The sequence below is a fragment of the Perca flavescens genome, chromosome 8 (assembly GCF_004354835.1).
Source record: "Perca flavescens isolate YP-PL-M2 chromosome 8, PFLA_1.0, whole genome shotgun sequence".
NCBI lineage: Eukaryota > Metazoa > Chordata > Actinopteri > Perciformes > Percidae > Perca > Perca flavescens.
Window position 1 is genome coordinate 36,769,887 of NC_041338.1, and position 27,990 is coordinate 36,797,876.

Below are 27,990 nucleotides of genomic sequence, written 5' to 3' on the forward strand. Positions count from 1 at the left end.
CTTCTCATTTACATTTAATTTAAACATCCATTGTAAAAGCATCAATGCATTTTTGCAGGTGTAATCAAACAAGCCCTTTATGAGATATAAACCATTCGGATGTGTGCGCCCCCTAATGACCAATCTTCGCCAAATTTGTTCCAGAGCCTCAGAGTTGCATACAAACAAGAATCTTACGTTGATACCATTTGCTGAGATATTTGCTGAGTGTTTTGGTAGCTAGCTATAAAACATTGTTCATTTGTGCATTTTTTTATTTCGATAACTTTTTGTCAGGTCCATCTGAGATGCTATGGGCAAAGTTTACTTTCCTCTTAAGTATACTTTACTCCATTACTTGTAGCTACCTGTTTAAACTTGCTAACTAGTTTTTACACACTCCTACATAACTGTAACATAATAGTTGACTTAATGTTAATTAGTGCATGTATTCTTTTAATCCAATCATCATTTTTATTTTTTCAAATTAGTTGAGCTACTCAACGATCTTTCTACGTATCCCCTGGCAACTGCAGAAGTACCCCCAGGGGTACAAATCAGGGATCTAGTACTCAAATCCGGTCTTGGACTCAAGACGGTTTTTCTATGGTCTCGAACTCACTGGTATTTGGACTTTGACTTGTCTCTGTCTCTGCCACTGGTCTTGCCAAATATGGCTTTTTGTCTCGACCGAGTCCAGGTGTCTTTATTACGTTTATAATAATATTGGAGTGAAAGTGAAACACTGGCCACCTGATAACCAATCACACACTAGATGATCTTTGCATGCCCCCCTGCCTCTGTGTGCCCTGCTAACGTTACTGCCATCAACGTTACTGTCACACACTGTAACAAACGAAGACGTCCGCCAATTCTGCCATAATCAAATTATGGTTATAGAAATCACCAGGAATTTCTCAGCACTGTGCCTAAAAAAGAAAAACACGGGGCAGACTGCAAATTCTGCAAAGCAACAATTTCGGAAACCGGTGGGTCAACGTCAAACTTCGTAAGACATCTTCAGAGGCATCATAAGACTTTGTTTTATTTTCTTGTCTTGGACTCAAACCTATTTGGACTTGGTCTTGTCTTGGTCTCAACCAGTCCTGGTGTTGGATTTGTCTTGGACTCAACAAAGGTGGTCTTGACTACAGCCCTGGTACAAATACCCTTGGTTGGGAATCACTGTGTTACTGAACAGGAAGCCAAACAATCAAGGCTTCATTTATAGAACACATCTCTTCAAAGCTATAGTGCATAATTTCTGTTTCCCCAATGAGGATTTCGAAGTACTGACAACAAAACTGTCAGCGCGTCCACATGATACAAGTCACCCCCCGGGGACACATTGGGGGGGCACAGTATAGCTGTGGGGTTTGGGGGTCCTCCCCAAAAAGTTTGAGCATCAAACACTGTCTGAAAACATAAGGAAACATATTTACAGGGAAGAAGGATGTACATGTGTTTTGAGCCCCCTGAGAGTGGGTTGTCTGTCATATTTTTTTGTGGTGGAGAAATGTACCTCTTTTAAATATATTATATTTAAATATCCCCTGCACCTATGGTCACATAGAGGTGTACCTGTGGTGTGGTTCAGCAGGTGTCTCTGCACCTCGGAGGGGGTGGGGTTCGACCCGAGGCATCGCATCACTGTGATCAGCTCCCGGGCTTCGATCTTCCCCTTCCGCTGGCGGTCGTACAGAGAGAAGCACTCCTTAAACTCTGCAACACACACACACATGCACACACACACACACACACACACAGCCACACACACACACACACACACACACACACACACACACACACAAACACAGACAGTCGCACATTCTAGCATGAGATGAAAGAGTCTTGAAAGTTCAAAGATTATAAACACACAGATGAAAGTTATTTTTTAACACTTTAGTACAGACAGCAGATGTCACATTATCATATCATTAACAACAAAGTATTCAAGAAGTTCTCATCCAGTTTCCAGATTATCCTTCATGATTTTTCTTTTTTTTAACAAATAAAAGTCAAATTATAATCATGAAGATGTCAAAAAATCAATATCAGTTTAAAGCAATATATGCACAGGATTAGTATTACCTGGTGACCTCTAGTCATTTGTAATAATTATGGAGGTTGTCTGTGATGAATCGGCCATGTCTGTAATTTGTGAAGTAAAAATTGCCTCGCAAATGACCTACCGTATTTCACTACACACCGAGGTCCTGTGATAATAATAGTCCCATGTGAATAGATGTGTCTGTGATTTGGTGGGGTATATCATTTTTTCAAGCTTTATGTTTCCGGTGCGTCTTTTTGGGAGCGTGCCTATGTGATAACAGCTTCAGTTCTTTGTCATAAAGGGCTGTCTGACAACAAGGTAAAGCGAGGAAAATATTCTAAATATGGCGTCTACTTAAACAGATATAGATGTTTTTAGGTGCTGCACTCGTCCACAGCAGAACATTGCTTAGCTTCTGTGTCGGTACTCCTGCTGAACTCTTCTGCTGTTGAACTCTACAATATCACAGACAAAATAGCTCCTCTCAATGCTTTCCAGCAGAGACAATACTCTGAATGAATGTGTCCTCATTAGGCTAAAAAACTGTGTTCAGATAGAGATTCTTTGTATTTAATCACATTAGCAGGCGCACCACAGATCACTGTGTGAATCTGCTCAGCAGGAACAGGAACAAGTTCTTCTTTGTAGGGACGCAGGCACACGGAAAACTCTGCCGACTGATTAAATACCAGCACCGCTGCTGTTTGTCTGCGACAAAGAAAATATAACATAAGAAAATATAAGCTGCCTAGGCCAAAATTGAATACTTTACTTGCATATATATATATATATATATATATATATATATATATATATATATATATATATATATTCTGGTACTAAACACTTGCACATGTATATATGTATGCACAAGTGAAGTATATATTCACATATATATATGCAAATTAAGTATATATGTATGCACATGAAGCATATATGTATGCGCAATTGAAGTATTTACGCATCCATGTGCAAGTGAAGTATCAATGTATGTGCAAATGAAGTATAAATGTATGTGCAAATGAGGTATAATTGTATGTGCAAATGCAGTATCAATGTATGTGCAAATGAAGAATAAATGTATGTGTAAATGAAGTATATATGTATGTGCAAGTGAATTATATATGTATTTACAAATGAAGTATATATGTATGTGCAAGTGGTTAGTACCAGTATAAATGTACAGTATGTGCAAATGAATTATATATGTATTTGCAAATGAAGTAATATGTATGTACAAGTGGTTAGTAACAGTATATATGTATGTTCAAATGAAGTATATATGTATGGGCAAGTGAATTATATATGTATTTGCAAGTGAAGTATATATGTATGTGCAAGTGGTTAGTACCAGTATAAATGTATGTTCAAATGAAGTATATATGTATGGGCAAGTGAAGTATATATTTATTTGCAAGTGAAGTATATATGTATGTACAAGTGTTTAGTACCAGTATACATGTATGTGCAAGTGAAGTATTAAATTCTGGCCTAAGCGGCCTCTCATAGAATAATCTCATTAAAAAACTAGAACTAAATTAGTTCCCAGTGTTACCAAAAATAAACAAACTATTCCACAAAAAGTATCCATCATGTGAAAAGTGTCTGTCCGACTGGAAACCGTTCTCTACAAAGCTTGTGTCAGTTTCCACCCGGCTGCGATGTGAAATGGACGAGAGTCTTACCATTAATCTGATCCTGTGTCAGGAACTTCGCCTGGGATGAAAGCAGAAAAAACATCAGGAGTGAGTGTTTGAAAAGGCAGAAAATATGTTACAGGTGAAATCTGTGTGACAGACAGTGTGAAGCTTCAAAGAGTAATTATCTCACCATTGTGGCTGTGTGGCTGTGTGGCTGTGTGTGAGCAGGGCAGCTGGTGTGAACTCTGCCGGCTGATACTCGGCTGTCAGGAAACTGATCCAGGCTGCTGTAAGATGAGGAACGTAATGGAAGTGGATGGAGGATCCTGGCTGGGACTCAGTGAGGAGGGAAGGTATGAGGGGCAGGACACGCCTCTGCTGTCATGTTCACAGGTGATATCAGAGGTGTAGAATTCAGGGGGTGGATTCGTCCTCCCTCAAAAAAGATGAAAGACAACCTACTCTTCCCATTCTATATTAGTAATGTTGACTGTTGAGATGTACAGTATATGATTCCTAAAAAACAACCTGTTTTAAATATGCAGAAAGAACAACACAGAAGAATAATAATTTCTTTTAGGGATGCACCGAATCCAGATTTTTCGGGTTCGGCCGAATACAAAATCCACTGGTTAAGATTCTGCTGAATCCGAAACCGAATACCGCATCCTACTCCCATCCTCAGTCCATTAACACAGTAAACACATTAATGTATGTAATGTACCTGAAGTTGCTGCATTTTGGCTGCTGTCTGTAGATTGCTTCATGTACAACTCGTATTATTTTGGATGTTTCATACCAAATGTAACAGTGGCCATGTTGTGTATAGTTTAGGGTCCTCGCCACCACCAGACCAATCAGCATTGAACAGATTGAACATGTAGCTGGACTTGAATGGCCTTCTTTTGACTGAAAGTACTGCCAAACAACAACTTTTTCAGCTCACCAGATACATGTCTACTTCCTCACAGCCTGCTGCATTGAACGCTCCACCTACGTAAACACCTTCCCGTAATCAACGGCGCCGTCATTATGGCGACCAGCGTAGCGTGCGTAGTGCAAGCGTAGGGCTCAGTTCGGTGGAAGAAAACTCTAAGGTTCGACAGAAACCCAACCCTGTCAAAAAGCCCAATATTCGGCCAAATCCAAAGCCAAATCCTAGATTCGGAGCATCCCTAATTTCCTTTACTTTTGCACCATAAATCACCAGAATGCAGAAAATGAAGATCCGCCGGTTATATTGTACTGAGTCGACCAGCTGAGACGCAGCAACACCATCAGCTGGTCTGAGTCGAGCTGAGACGGGCCGATTCAGAGCGATGAAACTTTTTCTGCAACGTTCTAAAAGCATTCTTTGGACATATATACAGTGCATTCAGAATCTGTGTCTTAATCTGGGTTTTTACTGCAGTTTGTGACAGTTTACGGTCTCTTGCCTGTTTCCGGCCTACGGTCAGCTCTGTGCGTTGCTATGGTTTTTGGACACAAACCAACTATGATTGTTTATGTACACAGTCTTGAGGGTAAAATAATGTCCCCAGAAATTAATTCAGACCCTAGTCCCTGCGGACGAAACGTAAATTAGTTCTTACATCTCTAGGGAAAGTTCCTGCATTGGAAAATTGACTTGGACAAGCAGCCAAATAGGAACCAACACTGAAAACATACAGAGGCGTCAACAGACCGGTGTCAAAATCCAAAATCCAATATCTCTCTCTCTCTAGGAGCAACCCTGTCTCCTAGAAATTATGTTTTAAATTACTTTTTTCCGATCACGCTGTAGGGCTGTGACAGCAGAGTCACACAAACACATTGATTAAGGTTCGGGGAAGATTATGTTTTCTTGTTAAATGTTAATTAAAACATACTTCAAGCCAGTGCTGACCTTTCTACGCACATCTCTGATCATGTTTTTGCACAGCACTTGGTTAGTGTTCGGAATAGATCACAGTCTGCTTTCATTCAGGAAGTGGAAATGCTAGGACATGACATTTTAATTGACATTCAGCCGAAACCACAATCTTGCCCCAACCTTAAAGGGGACTTTTGTGCCTTTGCTTTGGTGCTGGGAAGAGATCTGGACGTTAGAATCTGTCTAATATGTCTGGTACCCTCAGTCCTAAAACGCGTGTCTGGATTTGATTAGGGCTGTCAATCGAATACACACGGCAGGCAGGATCTACTGAAGCATTTTTTTTATTGGTTTTACCATTGTCACATGCAGCTACATGCTGCGGCAGTAAACAATGTCATCTTGGCTGCTAGTGTGGTTAAATTCTCCCCAAATCCGGGTCACAGCACTCCTGAATCATTTCTGGTTATGGAGTATTTGGTTTACAGACATGTCTTTGCCAAGTCTAACTCATCATTAACGCGTTCATTTTGACAGCCCTAGTTTTTTTTTCTGTGACAATTGTGTTTAGAAAAAAGATATCCAAATCTTTTGAATAAGGTTTTTTTTTTTTTTTTACTTTACATTATATGTAAAAAGTTACATCTTTAGTGCAGGGCTTTAATCTCAGAGCTAGGACTTTATAATGTCACAACAAATGCAATAGTATAGATCATTTCACATTTAGCATATCCCTATCAGTCTGTAGTTTTAAAACCTTTCTAAACTCAGGTTGTAACTTTCTTGATTCTGCTTTATTATGTAGTGTTGTAAGAACCATTTAGAAAGCTGATTGATGTAGGAGGCAAGGGCAACATGTTCTCCTGCAAACTGGTCTATTTTCTGCTCCCGTGGGTGTAGAAATCGCTCTCTGTGTACCCTCAAAGCTGCTGACGTAGCAACGATGTACAATAATGTATAAAGACTGCATGGCTGAAATGAATAAACCTTAATGTTCCCTCCAACATGTTAATGACTCAGCTGCGATTCGCCACACGCCGCCGATGGTGAAAAAAATCAACTTCATGAACCATTTAGAGATCAACAAGAGAAAAACAGAAATATCAGCAGGAGACAGAGGAGAGGAACATTTGAATTAGTTCAGTTTTATTCAGACCAACTTATCGGACATATAACAGTTGAATCCACAGTATCTTATCCCAGAATTATAGAGTTCCTATCTTGTAATTACTCGACAGAATCTCGCATTTATGTGAAAAGATTTGTAATTATGAGAAAAGTTAAGGTATAGTTAACGATCGTTGCTAAACTAGGCTACAGGATCAGACATGGGCAGAGATGATTGCCTTCTCTTTAATTTCCTTCTCGGTATGAGATACACACGCATTGCCTCAGGTGTATACCCACACACACACACACAAACACACACATATCTTTTCTTGTAATTATGAGATAAAGTGTCTAATTTCTTTTCTTTCCAGAGTGCTTCCTTATGAAACAGACACGTAAAAAAATAAACTGAACATGTGGAATGAACACAGTGTTAATGTTGTGGTGCTGGTAAAGTTCTGCCAGAGGATTGATTTATTGATCCATATTTTTACATTCATAGCAATGTTCTCAAAGAAAAAGGATAAAAACATAGTACCAGAGAGAGTCACAGAGAGTCTGAAGGCGGGGAAGCATTGGTATTCTTCGACCGTACAAAAGACAAACACACACAAAGACAGCTACTGCGAACGATGACCCTGATGCAAACTCAGGGCGTGTCGGCCCAACCGGTTCTCACTCCGAACTCGTAAAATACGAACGTTTGGGCAGTGGCTGTCAGCGTCAGATACAACGTTAAAAAGCGCCCTTCAGCATGTGTGTAGAACGCACCGGGGAGAGCAGCAGCTACACGGGTTTGAAGATGCCGTAGCATTAAGAGTAACTACGGTAAAGAGTAGTATGAAACGCTGGAGGAGACTTTTAGTGTCAATAACATCGCCAAAGTCACCTGACCAAGCATTCGTATTTTAAGCGATGGGAGTGAGAATGTGTTGGCCGGCCACCATCTACTGTAGTTAAACTATCCCTTTAAACCATGTTTTCATGGGGAAGGTCACATAGAGTTTACAACTCTGTGAAATTTCCCTGCAGTACAGGAAGGGTGACTCTCTTCACATCTTACTGGAATTTGTCTAAGCCTTGCGTTAACATTGGAATATATTTCACTCAGGCCGGATAGCCCTGGGCGATCTGAAACATTTCTGTCCCCCTCTGTCATCATCACACCCTTAAAACATTTTGCCAGTATGACATTTGAAAAGTCAGAACCAGAGAAGAGGAAATCCAACATTTGTCCTTTCAACAAATGGAGTCAGTGGCAGTGTGAAGGTGTGTGTCTGTTGGAGGAAGTGTTGTGTGTTACGTGTGCGTGTCCTGGCGGAGGTGGAGTGTGAAGACGGCGCGAGGCTGCGGTACGTAGATCAGCCCGGGGTGTTTCTTCCTTAGGACGCCGTCGCTCCACAGACACGCCACCCACACCGCCACCAGGAACAGAGCTGCAGAGAAACTACCAGAGGAACACGTTTTCACATCAGGACAAACCATACGGCGATATTCCACCCATCTCAGCTGTGTAATCTTTAAAAAAGAAGAAAGTCCTGTGTTTGTTTGCATATATTGCATTATATCTGACCACCAGCAGGGGGAGACTCCTTAAACCTGCATTATATCTGAATTCCAGCAGAGGGCGACATGTGCGGTTGCAAAAGCAGGTCGGTTTCTGCAGAAGTCTATGAGAAAGTGACCCACTTCTCTCTTGATTTATTACCTCAGTAAACATTTTCATAATGAGTTTATGGTCTCAATCGCTAGTTTTAAGTCTTCTGCAATACAGAATGATGGTCTCATTGATTTTAAAATCGACAATAATGCAGGGGGTGTTTTAGGGCGTAGCTATGATGTGATTGCCAGTGAAAGTGACTAACGTAACGTAGAGTTTAAGGGGTCCTCCCTCACTCCTCCCTCTCGTCTAAAATTCTCACATCCACAACCAGGATGGCTGCGCTCGTAACGGCAAACTCCATGACTCATAGCAGATCTCTACAAATCAATGGGTGATGTCAAACATGCTCTGTCCATTAATCTAAGTCTATGCTCCCATCAGAACTACTACGGCCACTCGAGGGCCGTAGTAGTTCAGAATTGCTGATGAACAGATGACGTATTTGGGTGTTTTTTTGGGGTCCCAGGCATGCTCCGTTTACGGTAGCTACGTGCACTATTTTGATAGACAAAAATGTGTGTATCATGTGGATGATCAGAATGATGCTGAAACAAACCTCTTTTTGGTTTTTCAGATGGCGGTCTCATTTGTTTTGTGGTGACGATTTGCTGTTTTAAACGTGTGACGCAAACTTGAATCCCAAAGCGTACCTGTAGAGCATGAAGAGGCCGTTGCCGTCGGGAACCATGCCCCGCCTCCTCTGGTGCATCACCGTGGCGATCATGGCGAAGAAGGTGAAGATGAAGAGGATGAAGGTCTGTCCCTCTGTGATCAGGTACCTGAGCAGAGGGTCACAGATTCAATATATATATATATATATATATATATATATATTTCTGTTTTAAACTGTTGTCAATTCTTCTTTTTATTCAGTAGTTTAACTGTCAGCATGATTTCAATAAACTCAAACTCAATCCCAAAAACCATGTTGAAATGTGGTATTAAATGCTGTTCTAATCACATAAAACGTCTGACCAAAGTGTCTGAAAAAATTAAATGCAAGAACCAGTAAAGTGAATGAAACATTGTATATAATGGGCTAAAACACCTGACATGGTTCTTGACTTCTGGTTTCATCTGTAAGTGCTGATCTCGTTGAGTCAGCAACACCTGAGAACTACCTAATCAATTATTGCTAACACTTGGAGGCACACACAAACACACACACATACACAAACACACACTCGCGCACACATTTACACACACACACACACACACACACACACACACTCACATTCACAGAGAGAATTGCGCACTTCTGTACATATACTAGCTATTTGAGTACACTCAAAATGTCACTCGTCGAAGTGTGGTCAATGCATTGCACTACAAGTACCCGGATAGTGCACTCATAACGGTCAAAAAGATGAGTGTAGTTCGATGGACACTTTCCACACTCATCTTGGCTACGTAGCGGAAGGGGCGGAGCTAACAAAAGGTGAAAAACGTTCAATAATGGCGGCCGAATATGCGACAGCGAGACCCAAATGTGAGTTCAACATTAGTCTTTTTGCTATACTTGTTTAACATATAAGTTTATGTATATTTGGTTAATTTTGCAGTCGGTGATGATTTTTGTACCGCAAATTATAACGTTTATTTGCACTGTAATTTGACGTGCTATTAAGCTAGCTTTAGCTAACCTTAGCTAGCTAACAGTGGCGAAGTTACCGGTACTTCTATGCTCTTTGGTTTAACCACTGGCAAAAAAGTTATAACCTAGCTAACGTTACATGTGTTGTGGTATACGGTTGTTGTTTTTAAACTATCGTCCTCACTGTAGATGATTTTATCGTTAGATGTGTGATCTTGTTAATATACATTAAGCTGCGAGCGTTAGTAGTAATGTTACAGTACGTTAATGTATGCTATGTTATATCGTATTAACAGTGCTGTTTCTGCCAACTTGAGCCAAGTCCTCCTCTGCTGGAAGGCGAAAGACCTGGGAGAGGAGAGAGAGGATTTCCCTGCTGGTCTTGTGGACAGCACGGTGCACAGTGGCCCGGGGCATAGCTCTGGCTAAACCACGATAAGATGTACCGCTGGATAGCCAAAAGAGGAAGACAATGGCCTCGATGACGGGTCCCCAGCCATGGTCACACGCCGTGCCGAGGATGTACCTTTAAAGGACCCTGGTACCATGATAATGGGAGCCTGGTTATCTCTAATATCTCAGTGGGAGACGCAGGGGAGTACTGGTGTGCAGTTATTGACCCAGATGGTGATTTTCAGTGTGTCAAACAGCAGAACTGTGTTAGTGTACATGGAGCCCTTTGGTATTTACTCCTCCTTCTTCAAAGTGCGATGCTCAGTGCTCACTGTCCTGCTGCTGATGCTCTGTGCTGCTGTAGTCGCTGTGAAATATAGGTTTTGAATGTTATAAGGTAACCTTTGATCCTGACAGGGTGCAAATGTTCCCTTATTGTGTGTATTAGTATGTTGTGTATATATATGACATTATATTGTATATATATTGAGTTAGTTGATCTTTTTTTGAGATTAAGAGCAGCCCCGGCTGCTCTATTAGGGGACATTGGTTTAATATTTTAACATGTTGGGAATTCACTTTTTAACAGTACTGTCACATAAGAGTTTTATTATAAATCATTTTACCTTTATGTTAACTATCACCTTGTGTGTTTGTGTGTGTGTGTGTGTGTGTTTGTGTGTGTTTCTGATGTTTTATTTTAAATCTAAAGCTTATGTGATGTTTTATATTCTATATGAAGTAATATGAATTGTCTTTAATGCATTTATAATAGTTGTTTCTTGCTGTGTCGTCAGTGTTATAAACTTGTTATTATATCTTTGTCTATATCTATAATCTATCATCTGTTTAATAAACATTATTATTAAACAATACAACTTGTTTTGATTGTGAGGTACATTGCTGTCAACTAGGAGTTTTATTACAAATCATTTTATCTTTATGTTAACTATCACTTATGTGTGTGTGTGTGTGTGTGTGTGTGTGTGTGTGTGTGTGTGTGTGTGTGTGAGTGTGTGTGTGTGTGTGTGTGTGTGTGTGTGTTTGTGTGTGTGTGTGTGTGTGTGCTTCCACTCACCAGAAATGTATATTTGTGTACTTTAGTGTTCCGCCACTTTAAATTACCTGTGCGGTCGTTTTTAAGGGAATGGTGCATTGTACGTGCTTCCCAGTTTAATTTACAAAATTATGTTTATAACACTGTGCAGATTATTTAAAGAGATTCATATTTTTGTTCATTATGTTGATGTCTACTTAAAGGAGTTTTTTCACGGACAAAGACAAAGTGCAGTTGTTGAATTACATAGCAGCGTGTAGGTTATGTTACAAACTAAAGTCTGCACTGTTTGTCTATTACCACAATACAACCACTCAAATAGGAACACTGGCCTTTGGTGTCTCTCCATAACACAGCTCACACCTGTTATATATGTTTACTAAAAATGACTGGATTTGTGAGTAAGATGAACACTTCTGTACAAATATCGCGTGTGTGTTTCCTCTCCTCTCTGAATAATGTGTGTATGAAGACACATCAGCCTCTGTGGTTTTAGACTCGTGTAAAGGACATTGATTAGATTGATAGATAGAGAGCTGATCCTGCAAAGTTTCCTCTGATGATGAGATAAAGAAGTCATGTTTGAAAAAAAAAAAGTGAGAAGCTGCTGATGAAAGTTGGCATTGCGATCTGATGGCCTTGAAGGAGCTGATGGGATAACATTTCACTGGAACTGTACTTCTACCATTTCATGCGACAAATGAAATTGAATAGGCCCATTTATAGTTTTCCTGTGATGTCATGGCACTATGGGAGGGCCCAGCCGGAAGGCAAACAGACGCAACAAGTCAGCTCAGCTTTTACTACATGGTAGCCAAAATATCATATAGTTGTTGTTCAATTAGATTCACAAACGGAAGAGAGACAAGCCGGTCTGTTTCTCTACAGTGTCCAGTGTCAAAAGGAAAACCCAGACATGAGGATATTTTGTATTTGTGCAAATTAAACGTGCCGTACTAGCGGACAACACTGACACTGAAACTAACCACACGTCCCATTTCTAGCTGTGGGGGTGTGACCTGGTGAATAAGTGCAGCATTGTGATTGGCTGTGTTTGGAGAAGGAAAGCAAGTCACTTCTTGTTAGATTTTTCTGTCTTAGGTAGAGAATTGTTATTTGATAATTGATAAAAAAAAAAGTGTTTAATGCAAATGAAAACTGAGTGAAAGTCTGAGAAATAACTCATGGTTTCATGAGGTGAGGTTAGGATGACACTGCAGAAAATAAACCCCCGCAAAACTGCCGGCCGCGATGGGGTCCCGGGCCGGGTCCTGAAGGACAGCGCGTACCCGCTGTCAAATGTCAAGACGGACATTTTTAACACCTCACTCTCCCGGGTCACCGTACCAACGTGCTTCAAGACGTCCACCATCGTCCCTGTGCTAAAAGCCGCCACAGTGTCCTGTCTAAATGACTACCGCCCGATCGCTCTCACACCAATAGCAATGAAGTGCTTTGAGAGAATCGTTATGTCGCACATAGGATTTTGGACTTTCTGACCAACAAACCCAAGTTTGTAAGGGTTAACAACCCCACATCATCATCCTTTGAGTCATCCCAAGAAATAGTGCTGCACTTTACTTGGTGCTATTCTGAAACTGTCTTTGTTAATTATTTTATTTTTTTAGTTTTTAGTAGTATAGGGCTTATGAAGAAATGTTTTTATTTATTAATCAGTAGTTGGTCGGCACCGACACCTGAGTTCCTATTTAGTTCTCCTCAGCCTCCGCGTGTTGTGAGAATGACAAATAAAGTATCTATCCATCCATCTTATCTCTGCTTGTTTCCTCTCCTCTCTGAATAATGTGTGTATGAAGAGGAGTTTTAGACTCATGTAAAGGACATTGATTACTGGATAGAGAGCTGATGCTGCAGAGTTTCCTCCTCTGATGATGAGATAAAGAAGTCATGTTTGTTAAAAAAAAGAAAAAGAGCAGCTGCTTATGAGGGTTGGCATAGCAATCTGACAGCCTTGAAGGGGCTGATGGGATAACTACACACACATACACACACAGATGCACAAACACACACACACACACACACACACACACAAATACACACAGAAACGCGCAAGCATGCGCACATACACACACACACATACAAACACCACACACACAAACACCACACACATAAACACACACACACACACACACACACACACACACATACACATGCAGAAATGTGCAAACACATGGACACACACACACACAAACAGCCTCAGGTGTACACAGACACACACACACACACACACACACACACATCCTCAGGTGTATTGTTCAGATCAGTTACAGTTTCACTTTAGCTGTCACAGGCAGTGGTGTGTTTATTTCTTTTTAATCCATTTTCCTTTGCGGTTAGTTATCCAAGTGTAATGTGTTTGTACAGGCCTGTGTTGCTCTGCAAAAATAACCATTTAAGGATTCACATAATAGTCTGTATGTGTAAAATGGTTAATAATGCCTTCGCGTCCACTCACCAGAAGTGTATATTTCTGTACTTTAGTGTTCTGCCACTTTAAATTACCGTTAACCGTCAAGCCACTAAGCCTGTTTGGAAGTGAACACCTCTGCTGAAGTGTTAAATGTGTTAACGATAATAATGACGAGACAGGACCGCCGACATTAAACGCTGACTGTGGCGATTTCCACATGTAATATTGTTGACAAAAAAGACAACACTAAAATGTAGTTGAACATAAACACTCTTTATTTGCATTGCTTTCCACCTTTTCTTTCCAACCCTTCTGACTCTCTCTCTCTCTGCACACACACACACACACACACACACACACACACACACACACACACACACACACACACACACACACACACACACACACACGTCCTCAGGTGTATTGTTCATCAGTTACAGTTTCACTTCAGCTGTCACTGCAAAATAAAAATAAACTTTAAGCCTGGAGGCAGTGGTGTGTTTATTTCTTCTTAATCCATTTTCCTTAGCGTTTAGTCATCCAAGTGTAATGTGTTTGTACAGGCCTGTGTTGCTCTGCAAAAATAACCATTTAAGGATTCACACAATAGTCTGTATGTGTTACATGGTTAATAACGCCTTTGCTTCCACTCACCCTAAGTGTATATTTCTGTACTTTAGTGTTCTGCCACTTTAAATTACCTGTGCGGTTGTTTTTTAAGGGAATGGCGCATGTTACGTGCTTCCCAGTTTAACTTACTAAATTATGTTTACAACACTGTGCAGATTATTTAAAGAGATTCATATTTTTGTTCATTATGTTGATGTCTACTTAGAGGAGGTTTTTTACGGACAAAGACAAAGTGCAGTTGTTGAATTACATAGCAGCGTGTAGGTTATGTTACAAACTAAAGTCTGCACTGTTTGTCTATTACCACAATATAACCACTCAAATAGGAACACTGGCCTTTGGTGTCTCTCTATAACACAACGCCAGCTCACACCTGTTACATATGCATACTAAAAATGACTGGATTTGTGAGTAAGATGCACACTTCTGTACAAATATCTGCACCTGCTCAAAGCTGAAAAACATCTAATAAATTGGGATGCCAGTGTGTGTGTGTGTGTGTGTGTGTGTGATGTGTTTGAGATATCTCATGAACCGTTCATCCAATCTACTTCACACTTGGGTTCCCCAAAGAACTTGGGGTTTGGATTTTGGAGCATTTGGGCAGCATTGGATATTGGATATTAAAAAACTGTGAATAAAACTAAACGAATGAACAATAAAGGTTGAGGAAAAAATTGACGAAAACAACCTGCAAACACAGCTCTAAAATCTCAGAGCTTCCTGCGCAGCGCTGTGCAGAAAGGTCGGGCAAAGCAACACTATCTCGGAGCCGACCGGGCCGAGATCAGACTCGGCAAAACAGGGTCAGCCCTATGTTCCCACAGCCCTATGTTCCCACAGCCCTATGTTCCCACAGCCCTATGTTCCCACAGCCCTATTATCCCACAGCCCTATGTTCCCACAGCCCTATGATCCCACAGCTCTATGTTCCCACAGCCCTATGTTCCCACAGCCCTATGATCCCACAGCCCTATGTTCCCACAGCCCTATGTTCCCACAGCCCCATGTTCCCACAGCCCTATGTTCCCACAGCCCAATGTTCCCACAGCCCTATATTCCCACAGCCCCATGTTCCCACAGCCCTATGTTCCCACAGCCCTATGTTCCCACAGCCCTATGGTCCCACAGCCCAATGGTCCCACAGCCCTATGTTCCCACAGCCCTATGTTCCCACAGCCCAATGGTCCCACAGCCCTATGTTCCCACAGCCCTATGTTCCCACAGCCCAATGGTCCCACAGCCCTATGTTCCCACAGCCCCATGTTCCCACAGCCCTATGTTCCCACAGCCCTATGTTCCCACAGCCCAATGGTCCCACAGCCCTATGTTCCCACAGCCATATGTTCCCACAGCCCAATGGTCCCACAGCCCTATGTTCCCACAGCCATATGTTCCCACAGCCCAATGGTCCCACAGCCCTATGTTCCCACATTTCTAGGACATTTTCAAAATTAGGTTTTGTGTTCCTACATTTCCCTTCAATTCAAGCCCTATCCTCCCACAACATTTTTTAGGGCTAGGGTTAGGGGTTAGGGGGATAAAATCTGATACAAATTTATGAAAAAGGAAATGTGGGAACGTAGGGCCTAATTTTGGAAAAAAATCGTAGAAATGTGGGAAGTGTGGGAACATAGGCTACTGTAGTGTTATGGGGGCAGCTGTTCTCTCCCGTCCTGTGTGTGTCTCTCCCCTTTTCCCTGTGGTGTCTGTGTGTGGACTCTCCTGGGAAGTACGTCAAGCGGCGACGCCGGTCGATCTCTCATACCTGCACAGCTGCTGTCTTTTCCGCTAACTACGACCTGCTCAGCTGCTGTCGATTCCACTAGTCACCCCTACTGTATTTATACCCGGGCGGAGCTAACCCTTCGGCACCAGATTGTTTCACCTACCAGAGTGGTAACTTGGCTCCCAGTGAAAACTTAGTTTTTTCTAGTTTGGTCCTAATCTTGTATTCCTCGTGTTGATGTTAACTTCTGCCTCTTGTTCAGACCTACGCCTCAGACCTGCTGCCGCTCTACACTGCTCAGGCCTTGCAACCTCCCAGCTCGGATTCCAGAGAGAGAGTTTGGACACACCACTGACTACCCGCCTCAGTCGCGATCCAGTTTGGAGTCCTCCAGTCCTGTTCTTTCTGTCCTTGGCTACTACAAGTACAAGACTCTCATTAAAACGTTTGAAATTGTTATTCTGTGACTGCGTGTGGTTTTCTCTGTGTTTTGGGTCAGTGCCTCGGCCATAATACATAGGGCTGTGGGAACACAGGCACGCTACCGGCAAAATACCCCCTCAATCAAATCCATACTTCACCGTTAATCGTCAAGCCACTAAGCCTGTTTGGAATTGAACACCTCTGCTGAAGTGTTAAATGCCTTAACGATAATGACGAGACAGGGCCTTCCACCTTTTCCTCTCTCTCTCTCTCTTTCTCTCTCTGTGCACACACAAACACACTATGACACACTATCAAATACACTCGTATGTGTGTATGTGGGTCTGTCTCTCTATTCTGTCCGGTTCTGGTGCCAGATGGGTAGCGGACTGCCATGAGTCCATGAGGCAACTGTCTAATAAGGTACTACACATTTTCATTGTCGTTATTTTGTGATTATATTCTGAATCTGCAATGTTCTCTGTCAGGTATGTAGTAGTCTAATGGTTTCCTCTGATGTAGAAGTAGACTACACTGTAAGTAAGTAGTAGGCTGTACAGTGGAGTTGCATAGTGGTTTGGGCTCCTTCTGTAAGTCATTTTGGGGTACAATTTGATTCTGGAGAATTCTACAAGCAGCATTACCACAGGCCAAGCAATCTGCTCCTTTCCAAACAAGCCCATTTTGAACGGGCACTGTATTAGTTTAAATAAATTGAAGATGTTGGAGAAGAAGCTAACCCCCTCCATTTTCCTTTTCTCTTTGGGATATTTATTTGCATCGCTTCGGATTGATCTCCGATGGTGCATGTATACTCTCAGCATACATTTCTTGACTATACATTTAAAGATTAGTTTACGCTGTGCACAGTGGGAACTGGGTATCATGCACTCAAAATAACCCCCTTCACGGCGATCAGCCTGCATGTAGTTCCCTGATAACTTCACAGCATGTCATGGATTCTCAAACATAATCTTTTTAAAGTCTTTCTACTTTGATGTCCTGGTTTGAATCCCTGTTGTTGCTGCCGGGGTCTCAAAAGGGAGCCGGCAGACCCCCTGTGCTCCTCACATTGTATTTTTAATTGATAGGGAAAGAATATAATCTCTTTCTGCTACAATGAAGACGTGAAGACGTCATGGAATTAGGTCCGTAAAAGTCAGTTAATCCACCCCCCCAACCTGCCTCCTTACGAGGACACTATCAGCTCCACACAACTCTCTCTGTGTTTCTCAGTATGACTATGTTCAGAAGATTGTGGCGTCCGGCGACTTTCACGCGTAAAAACAGATTTGCCACAGAGCTCTAAAAGGCTAAAAATGTCGTTAAAATCCTTCCTTGTCTTCACCGATTCCCGACGTGCCATATCATTATGGCCCACATGGATAATCACCCGAGTTATGGAGGGTGAGAGAGACTGCAGTAGACCTGGCAGTTTCTCCAGAAGGCCTGGGACCGTTGCTCCCGGAAAACAGCGAGTTATGGCGTTAAAAAAAGCGTATGTTTCTGGTAATACTGTCACCCACTATCAGCGTTGTCGGGGCAAAAAGGGGACGATCAATCTGAAGGCTTGGCTGCTCATGGCAGCAAGGAGTAAGGACTACACTGCATGACGGGACAGGAGAATTTTGTGAGACCGCTGAATGGGTATTGAGTGGAGGATTACCTGCCAGGTCCGGTCGACGAAGCCCACCAGAGTGACGAAGCACAGCCTCTTTGAGGATCCTGCGCTGAGCAGAGGTGCTCGAGGTCCGGGTGGAGGGAGGCCTCCGAGCTGACTTTCCGTTGGATTCTTCCGGAGCCTGGACAGCGTCAACTTTTTCCGCTATCAGCGGCGGTTGGCCTATGTGGACGCGCCTACAATTTTGTTGTCGTTAATTAGTGGCGGAATTAAACCTTTTTCTATAGGGCACAGAGGATTGTTGCTTATTAATATTATAATAGGTTTTTATTTCAGACTCTCAGGTAGGCCCATACCAAGAAATACATACAAATGAGCACACAAAATACAAAGAATCAGTGTGCAAGCTGTCATGCCAGTGTTTTCACGAGTTCAGATGAGAATCGAAAGCAAAACTTTCTAGGGCTCATTAGAGCCTCCATGATGCTATTTTTATCCAAATGACACATACATTTAAACATTAATTGCCTCAGTAGTGCCTCATTATGTAGAAACACCAGCATTAACTATGCCATCTGGGGACTCGAAGCAGCAGCCTCATTGCATCATTAAATGCCACATATTGCATGGAGACTTTTGTCCAATGATAAAAGAGTATTGTAAAGAGACTCTTTTTCATAGTATTAGGAATATTAAAACCAATACTGTAGAGAACACTCATCTTAAAGAATGGCTGTTCCTGGGCAAAATAACACATAGCACACATAACACATAGTGACGCATACATTCACACACTCAAAGCATTGACACTTAAAGTGCCCATTTTATGAAAAAAACACTTTTTCTGAGATTTGGGGTGTAATTTTGTGTCTCTGGTGCTTCCACACACATACAAACTTGGTTTCTGAATGTGTCCTGCCTTCAGTCTCCTGGTGAGCTGGTCAAAATCTACATGGCTTTCTACGTCACTAGCCAAAAAGGCGCTGGCTAACCGCTAGCATGCTACCTCATTCTCAATGGCAAAACACTGCTACAACACACACTAGTTCACCATAATCTCCAAAAGAATTACTTCCATGTCCCTGTTCTGCAGGTATTCCACACAAAGTTGGAAATGCGCCCTGGTTTAGAAGAAGTCTCCCGGCTAATCCTGCCTTGTACAGGCCGAAGTTGTTTAAAGTATTAGTTTTAGTTATTATTAAACAGCTAGCTAGCTGATATATGATCCTTACCTAGCTACTGAGCATGTGCGACTGCCAACAAAGATGTTACAGCAGTGAGAGGTCTCACTCTGTAGCTAAAACAGAGAGCTCAACACACAGGGTGAAAAGAGGAGCTGCAGCAGTGTGCAGCACTGAAAATTAAACTATGTAACTAGTTTTTTATTTGAACCAGTTTGACTTCCTCTTAGTAAACTGACTCCCTTCTTGTAAACAAGTAACAATACCCGAGGGGAGGGAGAGCGGGAAATCTCTTTTCAGGGTGTTGTCATCTACCACTGGATGGATTGTGTGCAAAGATGCTGGGACCAGCCTGTGCACCAACAAGGAAGCGCTAAAGTCTAAACCACGGCCGCCTCCCGCCTTAGTATTAACCAATCACAATAGCCTGCACATTTTACATTTATTGAACAGTAAACTGTTGAACTGCACTCTTTTAGGGGCGAGGAAAGACAGAGAAACAGCAATCCACTGACTGTGGCTTCTCAAACCATGAAGATCCTTGTATCCAAGTTCTCTTATTATTCCAGCTTTAATAAACCACCTTAACTGAGAGAAGTTGTTGTTGAGAACTTGACCGCGTCAATAGGATAAGGGGAGATTAATTTCTGGCTGTATTCCAATCAGAAAAGAGTTCTTTGTTCTGTGACCGTATGAAATCTTTGTGCACAAACTTTTCTTTGGGAGCAGCCGGGGAAACTGAACTGATAAGACCTGATGTTTAACCATCTCTGTGTTGTGTTGTCTATTATCTAATAAGACCAAATGCCGTCTCCTGGGCGAAAGCCCAGAGTGTGCTTGAGCTATCCCTCCCTACGAGGACTTTGACACAGACTGTGATTAGAAACGTATTTGTGATACGTCAAAAACTAATGTAATCTGGGACAAAATAAGTTTCCCTCGAAATGTAAGCGAGAATGCAATCTAAGTGTTTGGGAAAGTAACTTTTAGGAGACGGGGCTGAAGTCGAGTGAAGAATGCCAAGCTTGTTTCCTCCTTACAGAGCTCTTAACACAAACTTAATGTAGATTCATTCTCCTGCAGCCCACTAATGGACTTAATCACCACTTCCAGCCAAACACCGCTTTCCCTCAGTGGCTCCATCTGTTTCTCACTCCGAGAGTTTCATTACAAAGACAAGTTGTTTGGTAGGTTCTCCTCCAGTGAGATGAAACACATTAACACTATTATAAGTGAATAACTGAAGTCAGTTTTTAACAGAACAGGACTAAGCTGTTTTCACGGCTAATGAAAGTTAATATTCCACTAATATTAACGTTTACATGCAGCCGTGCAAAACAGAATTTTTTTTCTAAGTGCTCCAGCGGTGGAGAACATGTTGGAGCAAACACATTCACACATTGTGCAATAATAATAATACCGACAAATTGTCTTCAGCCCAGGTCAGAACCTTAACCAGCGTGTCGCAGCGTCACAGCGTCACAGCGTCACAGCGTCACAGCGTCACAGCGTGATGGGAAAAACATAATTTAAAAACATAGAAACATAATTTCTAGTAGACAGGGTTGCTCCTAGGGAGAGCGTGATATTGGATTTTGACACCGGTCTGTTGACGCCTCTGTAGGTTTCCATTTTGGCTGCTTGTACAGGTCTATTTTCCAATGCAGGAACTTTCCCCAGGGACGTGAGAATTAATCACGTTGCGTCCGCAGGGACCAGGGTCTTTAATTTCTGGGGACATTATTTTACCCTCCAAAACAGGCAAAGGTACAAGACTGTGTACATAAACAATCACAGTTGGTTTGTGTCCAGTAACCAAAGCAATGCACAGAGCTGACCATAGGCTGGAAACAGGCAAGAGGCCATAAACTGTCACAAACTGCAGTAAAAACCCAGATTAAAAAAATAATGATGTATACATGTCCAAAGAATGCTTCTAAAACAATGTAAACATACTCAAGCTACATTTACATTGCTACTTTTTGGTTTAAAAATGGATATCTTTTGCTACGTTTCCCCCTCTCATTCCCCCTGTTTTGGTGTTTCCCCGTTTCATTCCTCCTGCTCTGGTGTTTCCGCCTCTCATTCCCCATGCTCTAGTGTCTCCCCCTCTCATTCCACCTGCTCTGGTGTTTACCCCTTTAATTCCTCCTGCTCTGGCGTTTCCCCCTCTCATTCCCCCTGCTCTTGTGCTTCCCCCTCTCATTCCCCCTGCTCTGGCGTTTCCGAGCCCCTAAACCAGAGACATTAGGAAACAATTCTAACCCGTTCTGGTTGGTACTCTGCGGGGTTGTGTTGCAGTCTCAACGGCCGCAAACGGAGACCTTTGGCAACGACACTGAGGCCAACGTTTCTCCTCCTGATTGGGTCTTATCGGTCACAACATCTTGTTCTCCAAGAACCGTTTATTGGATCTGCGGTTTGGGTGTGTAATTTTAAACAGAGAAAATTCTGCTTTTTGCTCAAAACTCTGCTTAAAAACGTAGCAATGTAATTGTAGCCTTAGTGGCTACTGACAGAAACTACACACTGTGTGATCTGCAGTAAAGAGGTCTAACCAGTAGTATGTGGCGTTGGGAACAAGCAGCATCCACGCGGCCACTGGCATCTTCTCTTCCTGTCTCCGGTAGCTGAAACTTCCGCTGAAGAAGAGGAAGAGGACGAGGAAAAGGGGAACATACCTGGAGGAGAGAAGGAATAATCACAGGCTCCAAAAAACTGTTCAAATTCAAAGCCAAGTAAGCTCAAAATGTCCTTAAGTGTTCTTATTTTACACATTTGATCGAGAATTACCAACAGATTCTCACTCCCATTGCGTAAAATACGGACGCTTGTTCAGGTGCCTTTGGCGTTGTTATTGACGCTAAGTCTCCTTTGGCACCATATGACGCGCTTGGTCGGGACGATTGGCATCCCTTTTGACACAGGTTAAGGAAAAGGTCGTGGGTGGGCTTACGTTTCCATGACACGTGGGACAAGAATGTGACGGTTGGGTTTAGGTAAAGAAGAACGGGACAGCTGCGTTTTTTGCGTCGCTTCAGAAGCTGACAGCCACTGCCCAAACGTCCGTATTTTACAAGTTTTGAGTGAGAACGGGTTGGAATTACCAACCCATGGTCATGTTTCATAAATGTGAGGCACCCGTTAGCTTAGCTTCCCATACAAAAGGTCCTACTGCCTCAAATATTAAAGCACCCAACTGTGGAATCATTTCAACACGGGGATTTATATATTTGTATTTATTTATAGTTCAACATATTTTGAACATGTTACAAATAAAAAGATAAAAGATAAGCACGAACATGTACATTTCAGCACAAGCAACAACAAAAACAACTCAGCAGACATATCTTTCAATATTATTGTAAATTATTTAAAGGAAGATTCCTGTGTGTTCCTAAATTGTTATTGGTCTTTTGTGCATGCGGGTCAGTTCGAAACCGCAAACAGTTCACACTGTAATCTGATATAGGCCACATTTTAAAAGGTCACGTGAACAGCCAAACAGAAACTTTGATCTGAGCAAAAAATCCGAATTAAGCATTAAGACTGTGTGAACGTTTGTCACCTTACTTCCTGTTTGTGTCCACGATAATTACTCCGGTAACGATGGGGTCGCTGCCTAACGGCAAACGTGATTATGGGTAATTATGAGCTGATTCACAATCAACCTATACGGCCATTTTCTGGGCGAAGACGGTCTGAATAATGTCCCAATGGTGTAACTCTACTGAATGAACATTGGTGAGTTACAATAAAAATAATATTCTTACCACATCAGATGACCAAGAGTGTCGTCAAAGTAAAACAGAAGCTCAAAGGCATCGATCTGCAAAATAAAATAATATTCATCACTCTTACAGACTTCATCAGCATCATATACAGAGGTGTCGTCCTCCTGCGTCGAGGTCGTGTGTTATTCTTATTCCCGACATGTCCTCACAGGAAGGTCACTTTCCTTTCCACTCGTTTCATTTCACTTGGTAATTTCACACTTGGCCCGAGGCTCCATCAGAAACATATGTGCTTTAAATTGGGAATCATTATAAATAATTTGCTAAGTGACTTTGCTTCTCCGGTGAAAAACTGAGCTACTGTGTGAGGAAAAAATGTGCTTTATATAGACAAACTCAGCCCTATATCTGCTTTTAATAATGATAATTTAAGGTCATTTTACACCTTAGAAATGATTTTACACTTCTTTAAGATATTTCCTTTTTCATCACCCAAGTTGTGACTTTATATATTTTAACAGAAATTGTCCATTGCACAACATTCACAGTTATATTCTTTGATGGGGGAATGAGAGGGGGAAACACCAGAGCATGGGGAATGAGAGGGGGAAACACCAGAGCAGGGGGAATGAGAGGGGAAACGCCAGAGCAGGGGAATGAGAGGGGGAAACACCAGAGCAGGGGGAATGAGAGGGGGAAACACCAGAGCATGGGGAATGAGAGGGGGAAACACCAGAATGAGAGGGGGATGCACCAGAGCAGGGGGAATGAGAGGGGGAAACACCACAGCAGGGAGAATGAGAGGGAAACACCAGAGCAGGGGGAATGAGAGGGGGAAACACCAGAGCAGGGGGGAATGAGAGGGGAACACCAGAGCAGGGGGAATGAGAGGGGAAACACCAGAGCAGGGGGGAATGAGAGGGGAAACACCAGAGCAGGGGGAATGAGAGGGGGAAACACCAGAGCAGGGGGAATGAGAGGGGGAAACACCACAGCAGGGAGAATGAGAGGGAAACACCAGAGCAGGGGGAATGAGAGGGGGAAACACCAGAATGAGAGGGGGATGCACCAGAGCAGGGGGAATGAGAGGGGGAAACACCAGAGCAGGGGGAATGAGAGGGGGAAACACCAGAGCAGGGGGAATGAGAGGGAAACACCAGAGCAGGGGGAATGAGAGGGGGAAACACCAGAGCATGGGGAATGAGAGGGGGAAACACCAGAATGAGAGGGGATGCACCAGAGCAGGGGAATGAGAGGGGAAACACCAGAGCAGGGGAATGAGAGGGGAAACACCAGAGCAGGGGGAATGAGAGGGGGAAACGTAGTAACAGATATTCCTTTTTTTAAAACCAAAACTAGCGATGTAGATGTAGACTGAGAGGGTGACGTACCAGGGCGGACGGTTTCAGGTCCTTCATGACTGGATTCTCTCTGAGCGACAGGTGCGGCTGGTAGCCAATCAGCATCAGCCGTCGGGTGATGGAGTCGGCGACCAGGTGGAGGCTGGTCCCCATGACAACGGCAATGACGCCGAGTTGGACGGCGAGCCGGGGAAACGTCCTGGGGCTGCGCTCAAGCATCTGTGAGAACGGGTGTTTGACTGCGATGTGAAAACAAAACAAGCTTCCTTACATGAGTTTGTTATTCCGTGTGTGTGTGTGTGTGGTGACACATGTTGTGTTGTCACGGTTACTTTGAGCTGGATGAGCGGTGTGCAGATGTTGTACAGGATGTGGAGGTATTCGGCAGCACCGGGACGGTTCAGGGGAAACCAGTCGGCTGGGAGGACCAGCTGCAAAGGAAGAAAACACACTGTAAAAAAAATTATTTAATTTTACGGCATTATATATATATATATATATATACTGTATATATATATACTGTATATATATATAAGGAACCAGTGGATTCAGGATTCAGTCGAACCCCAAAAATCTGGATTCAGTGCATCCCTAGTTTTATAATTTACCGGGAAAAAAGAAAAAGGAACTTAAGGCACATTTTGATAAGGCATTGACAAATATTTCAATCTTAGTTTGGATTAAAAATGGTAAAACACAGCGAGAACAATCTACAATGAGACTTTAAATATAAATTGAATATAAATAATATAGACATTTTTTTCCTCTTTTTCCTTTCTTCATTCAATTCAATTCAATTTTATTTATAGTATCAAATCATAACAAGAGTTATCTCGAGACACTTTAGAGATAGAGTAGGTCTAGACCACACTCTATAATTTACAAAGCCCCAACAATTCCAACAATTACAGTGGCTACTGTACAATTCATGGCTGAAATCATCCTCCATAAAAAGGATGGAAGTACAGAATACCATGACAACAGGCCGGCCGACATCCAGGAGCCAGTTTTGGACGGTGAAGCGGAGCCAGAGGTCCAGGTGGAACCGAGGCTTGGACAGAACCGCCTCCACCTCCAGAGAACGGGCCGCCCGGCTGCAGAACACAGGAACATGTTACAGGAGACGGGTAAACCTGCACATCGCTACTTTTTGGTTTCCCCCTCTCATTCCCCCTGCTCCCCCTGCTCCAAGTCCTCCAAACCAACAAAGATATAGGTTGTTTGTTCTTACCCTCTAATCACCCCCAGAGTATCAACGAATGCTGTGACATTACTCCAAATTAAAAGCCAGACTGAAAAGGAAGGTCTTTAATTTCCTTTTTTAAAATACATAATGTTGTGAAACAATCTGATCAGGATGGTTTTGTGGTTCGACTCCTACCATCTACTGTCCCTGACCCCTTGTTAATTTTGACTCCGAAAGCAGTGGCGAGATCTCGGAGGACGAAGCGACACGAAGCGAGGGTTCAGTTCACAATGTTCGAAAGTTTCAATGAGACATACAAGGATATACATATTTTCTACCAATGGCTACATTCATTTAGATGACTTGAGTAAGATACAAACGAGTCAGGAAGGGAAGATAGATTGTCCCAAGGTTGATTCACACAGATAGAAAAACAGTGTTGCTCAGTGTGGCTAGGGAGAGTGCCTATGTTCCGAAAGCCCTATGATTGTTCTTAAAATTAGGCCCCATGTTCCCACATTTCTAAGATTGTTTCCCAAAATTAGGCCCTATGTTCCCACATTTCCTTTTTCATAAATTTGTATCAGATTTGATCCCCCTTTTTTTACAATTTGGTAGCCAATTACACCCAACCTATTATCCAGTAGCAATGGACTACAGATGGAATGTAACTCTAACCCTAACAAAGGGCCTAATTTTAAGAAGAATCTTGGGACCATAGGGCTGTGGGACCATTGGGCTGACCCTGTCCACACAGCATTCCTGGACGAGAGGAAAACGTGCTCTGTGTTTATTGGCATTTCTTTAAACCAATCACAATCATCGTGGGTGGCGCTAAGCTCCGGACGGAGCCACGGTGCCTCTGCTAAATAGTCTCTGGAAGGAACTTGTTTTGGTGGAACATGTGTACGTTCAAAAGTAGTTTTAGTCGTGCAACAGATAACTCAGATTGGACAGATAGTCTAGCTAGCTGTCTGGATTTACCCTGCAGAGATCTGAGGAGCAGTTAACCATAGTCCTCACAAATCCACCAGAAGTGGAACATCGTGGATATAGACTAGATATTTTCTAACAATGGCTACATTCATTTAGATGACGTGTAGTGAGATACAAAAGAGTCAGAGACAGTTTTGCATTTTAGGATACAAATAAAATGGATGGGAACGACTTTCTTCAGAGTCACAGAAATGGAATACAACATTATTCCCAACACATAAAATACATAAATCAACAGATATATTAAACTTTTGTTGTTTGGATATCAACTATCTAAAGAAATGTGTGCTGTGCTGCTGGTTTCTATCTTGAAACTGCTGCTGTATTGTTGTGTGTCTCCCTCTCTTAGAGCGAGATATAGTGTGTGTGTCAGTGGGACTAACCTGATTACGTAATGAATGCTGCTGGATCAAAATGAAAGCAGCAGGACATCAGCCGATCCTCGGCTGGATGTGTGACAGAGGACCAGAGCAGATTAGCGCCGGAGGAAATCCACTTTCTCCGAGTTTGGGGATAATGGAAGGAGAGCATACGTCAGGTCACGACTCTCTCTGGGTCCAGGACGCTTCGGGAAGCACTGTTTTTTTCTTTCTTCTCTGTCGGCCTGTAGATCCATTGTAGCTATTTTTCAAGTCATTCTCCCTGCAGCAAAAAAACCACCACTGGCTAAACTATTTTAAAATGCCGGGTTTGTTCGGGACACCCCCGTCTGTCGCTAGCAATGCAGATTCTCTCCAACCAATCAGCAGTCTGCAGGTTTTCACATCACCTTTTGGTATCGCCTCAGCTCGCTTGGCACCTCGACTGAGGTGGTACGAAAAAACGTACCTGTTAGCAGGTACCAGGGACTTCGAGTCGAGGTGAGTCAAGCAGGTACCATGTGATGGAGAAGCACCATATGTCTCTTTTTTTAATCATCATTGGGATGATCGTTTTACAACGTTAACGAAGTGTTTAAAACTGCGACAGTTATGTTCTGTTTTAGGTAGGAGGACGGAAAACGCTCCTGTGGGTCGGATTAGAGGGGAGGAACTAGAGGATGGATACCCGAATTGGGCTGGGTTTGGACAGATATTTAGAAATGATGTTCGGGTCGGGCTCGGTCACTTCAGCGCAATAAGGCATTGAACATTTTAAATTTAAAAAAGCTTATTATTTAGGTGCTGCGCTTGTTGCCCCGTGTGCGCTCATCTGTTGGCATTTCCGAATGCCTTCCTACAGTTGCTTAGTAAAAGCTTTCCACACAAACACACGTACAAAAGTGAGATTTTAACTGTGTCGGGCTCGGGTCGGCCCGATCCGCACTCTAGTAGGAACTAACAATCGATATCGTCAGATGGTTTGGAGCACTTTTTGT

At 42.6% G+C, this 27,990-nt stretch overlaps 2 protein-coding genes across 4 annotated transcripts in view; both read right to left on the reverse strand.

The window, feature by feature from the left end:
* The window catches only part of calml4b (calmodulin-like 4b), a 40,910-nt gene extending 36,814 nt beyond the window's left edge, over nt 1-4,096 (reverse strand). Inside the window, exons 1-3 of one of the 3 annotated variants that reach the window (XM_028586335.1) lie at nt 3,863-4,096; nt 3,718-3,748; nt 1,561-1,701 (exon numbers count right to left, since the gene is read on the reverse strand). In XM_028586335.1, the coding sequence (XP_028442136.1) occupies nt 1,561-1,701; nt 3,718-3,748; nt 3,863-3,865 (175 nt within the window). In that variant the 5' untranslated portion in view covers nt 3,866-4,096. Of the gene's footprint in view, nt 1-1,560; nt 1,702-2,070; nt 2,151-2,171; nt 2,221-3,717; nt 3,749-3,862 lie in introns of those variants that run through there. The other 2 variants (XM_028586337.1, XM_028586336.1) reach the window with 2 other exon arrangements.
* A 3,468-nt stretch (nt 4,097-7,564) lies between these two features.
* cln6b (CLN6 transmembrane ER protein b) lies at nt 7,565-27,249 on the reverse strand. Its single transcript, XM_028585271.1, has 8 exons — nt 27,167-27,249; nt 25,425-25,545; nt 24,784-24,882; nt 24,482-24,670; nt 23,130-23,185; nt 21,915-22,037; nt 8,948-9,076; nt 7,565-8,081 (listed from the first exon to the last, which is right to left on the reverse strand). The coding sequence occupies exons 1-8, from the start codon at nt 27,247-27,249 to the stop codon at nt 7,934-7,936; spliced, it is 948 nt and encodes a 315-aa protein (XP_028441072.1). The 3' UTR covers nt 7,565-7,933.
* Nucleotides 27,250-27,990: the final 741 nt, after the last annotated feature.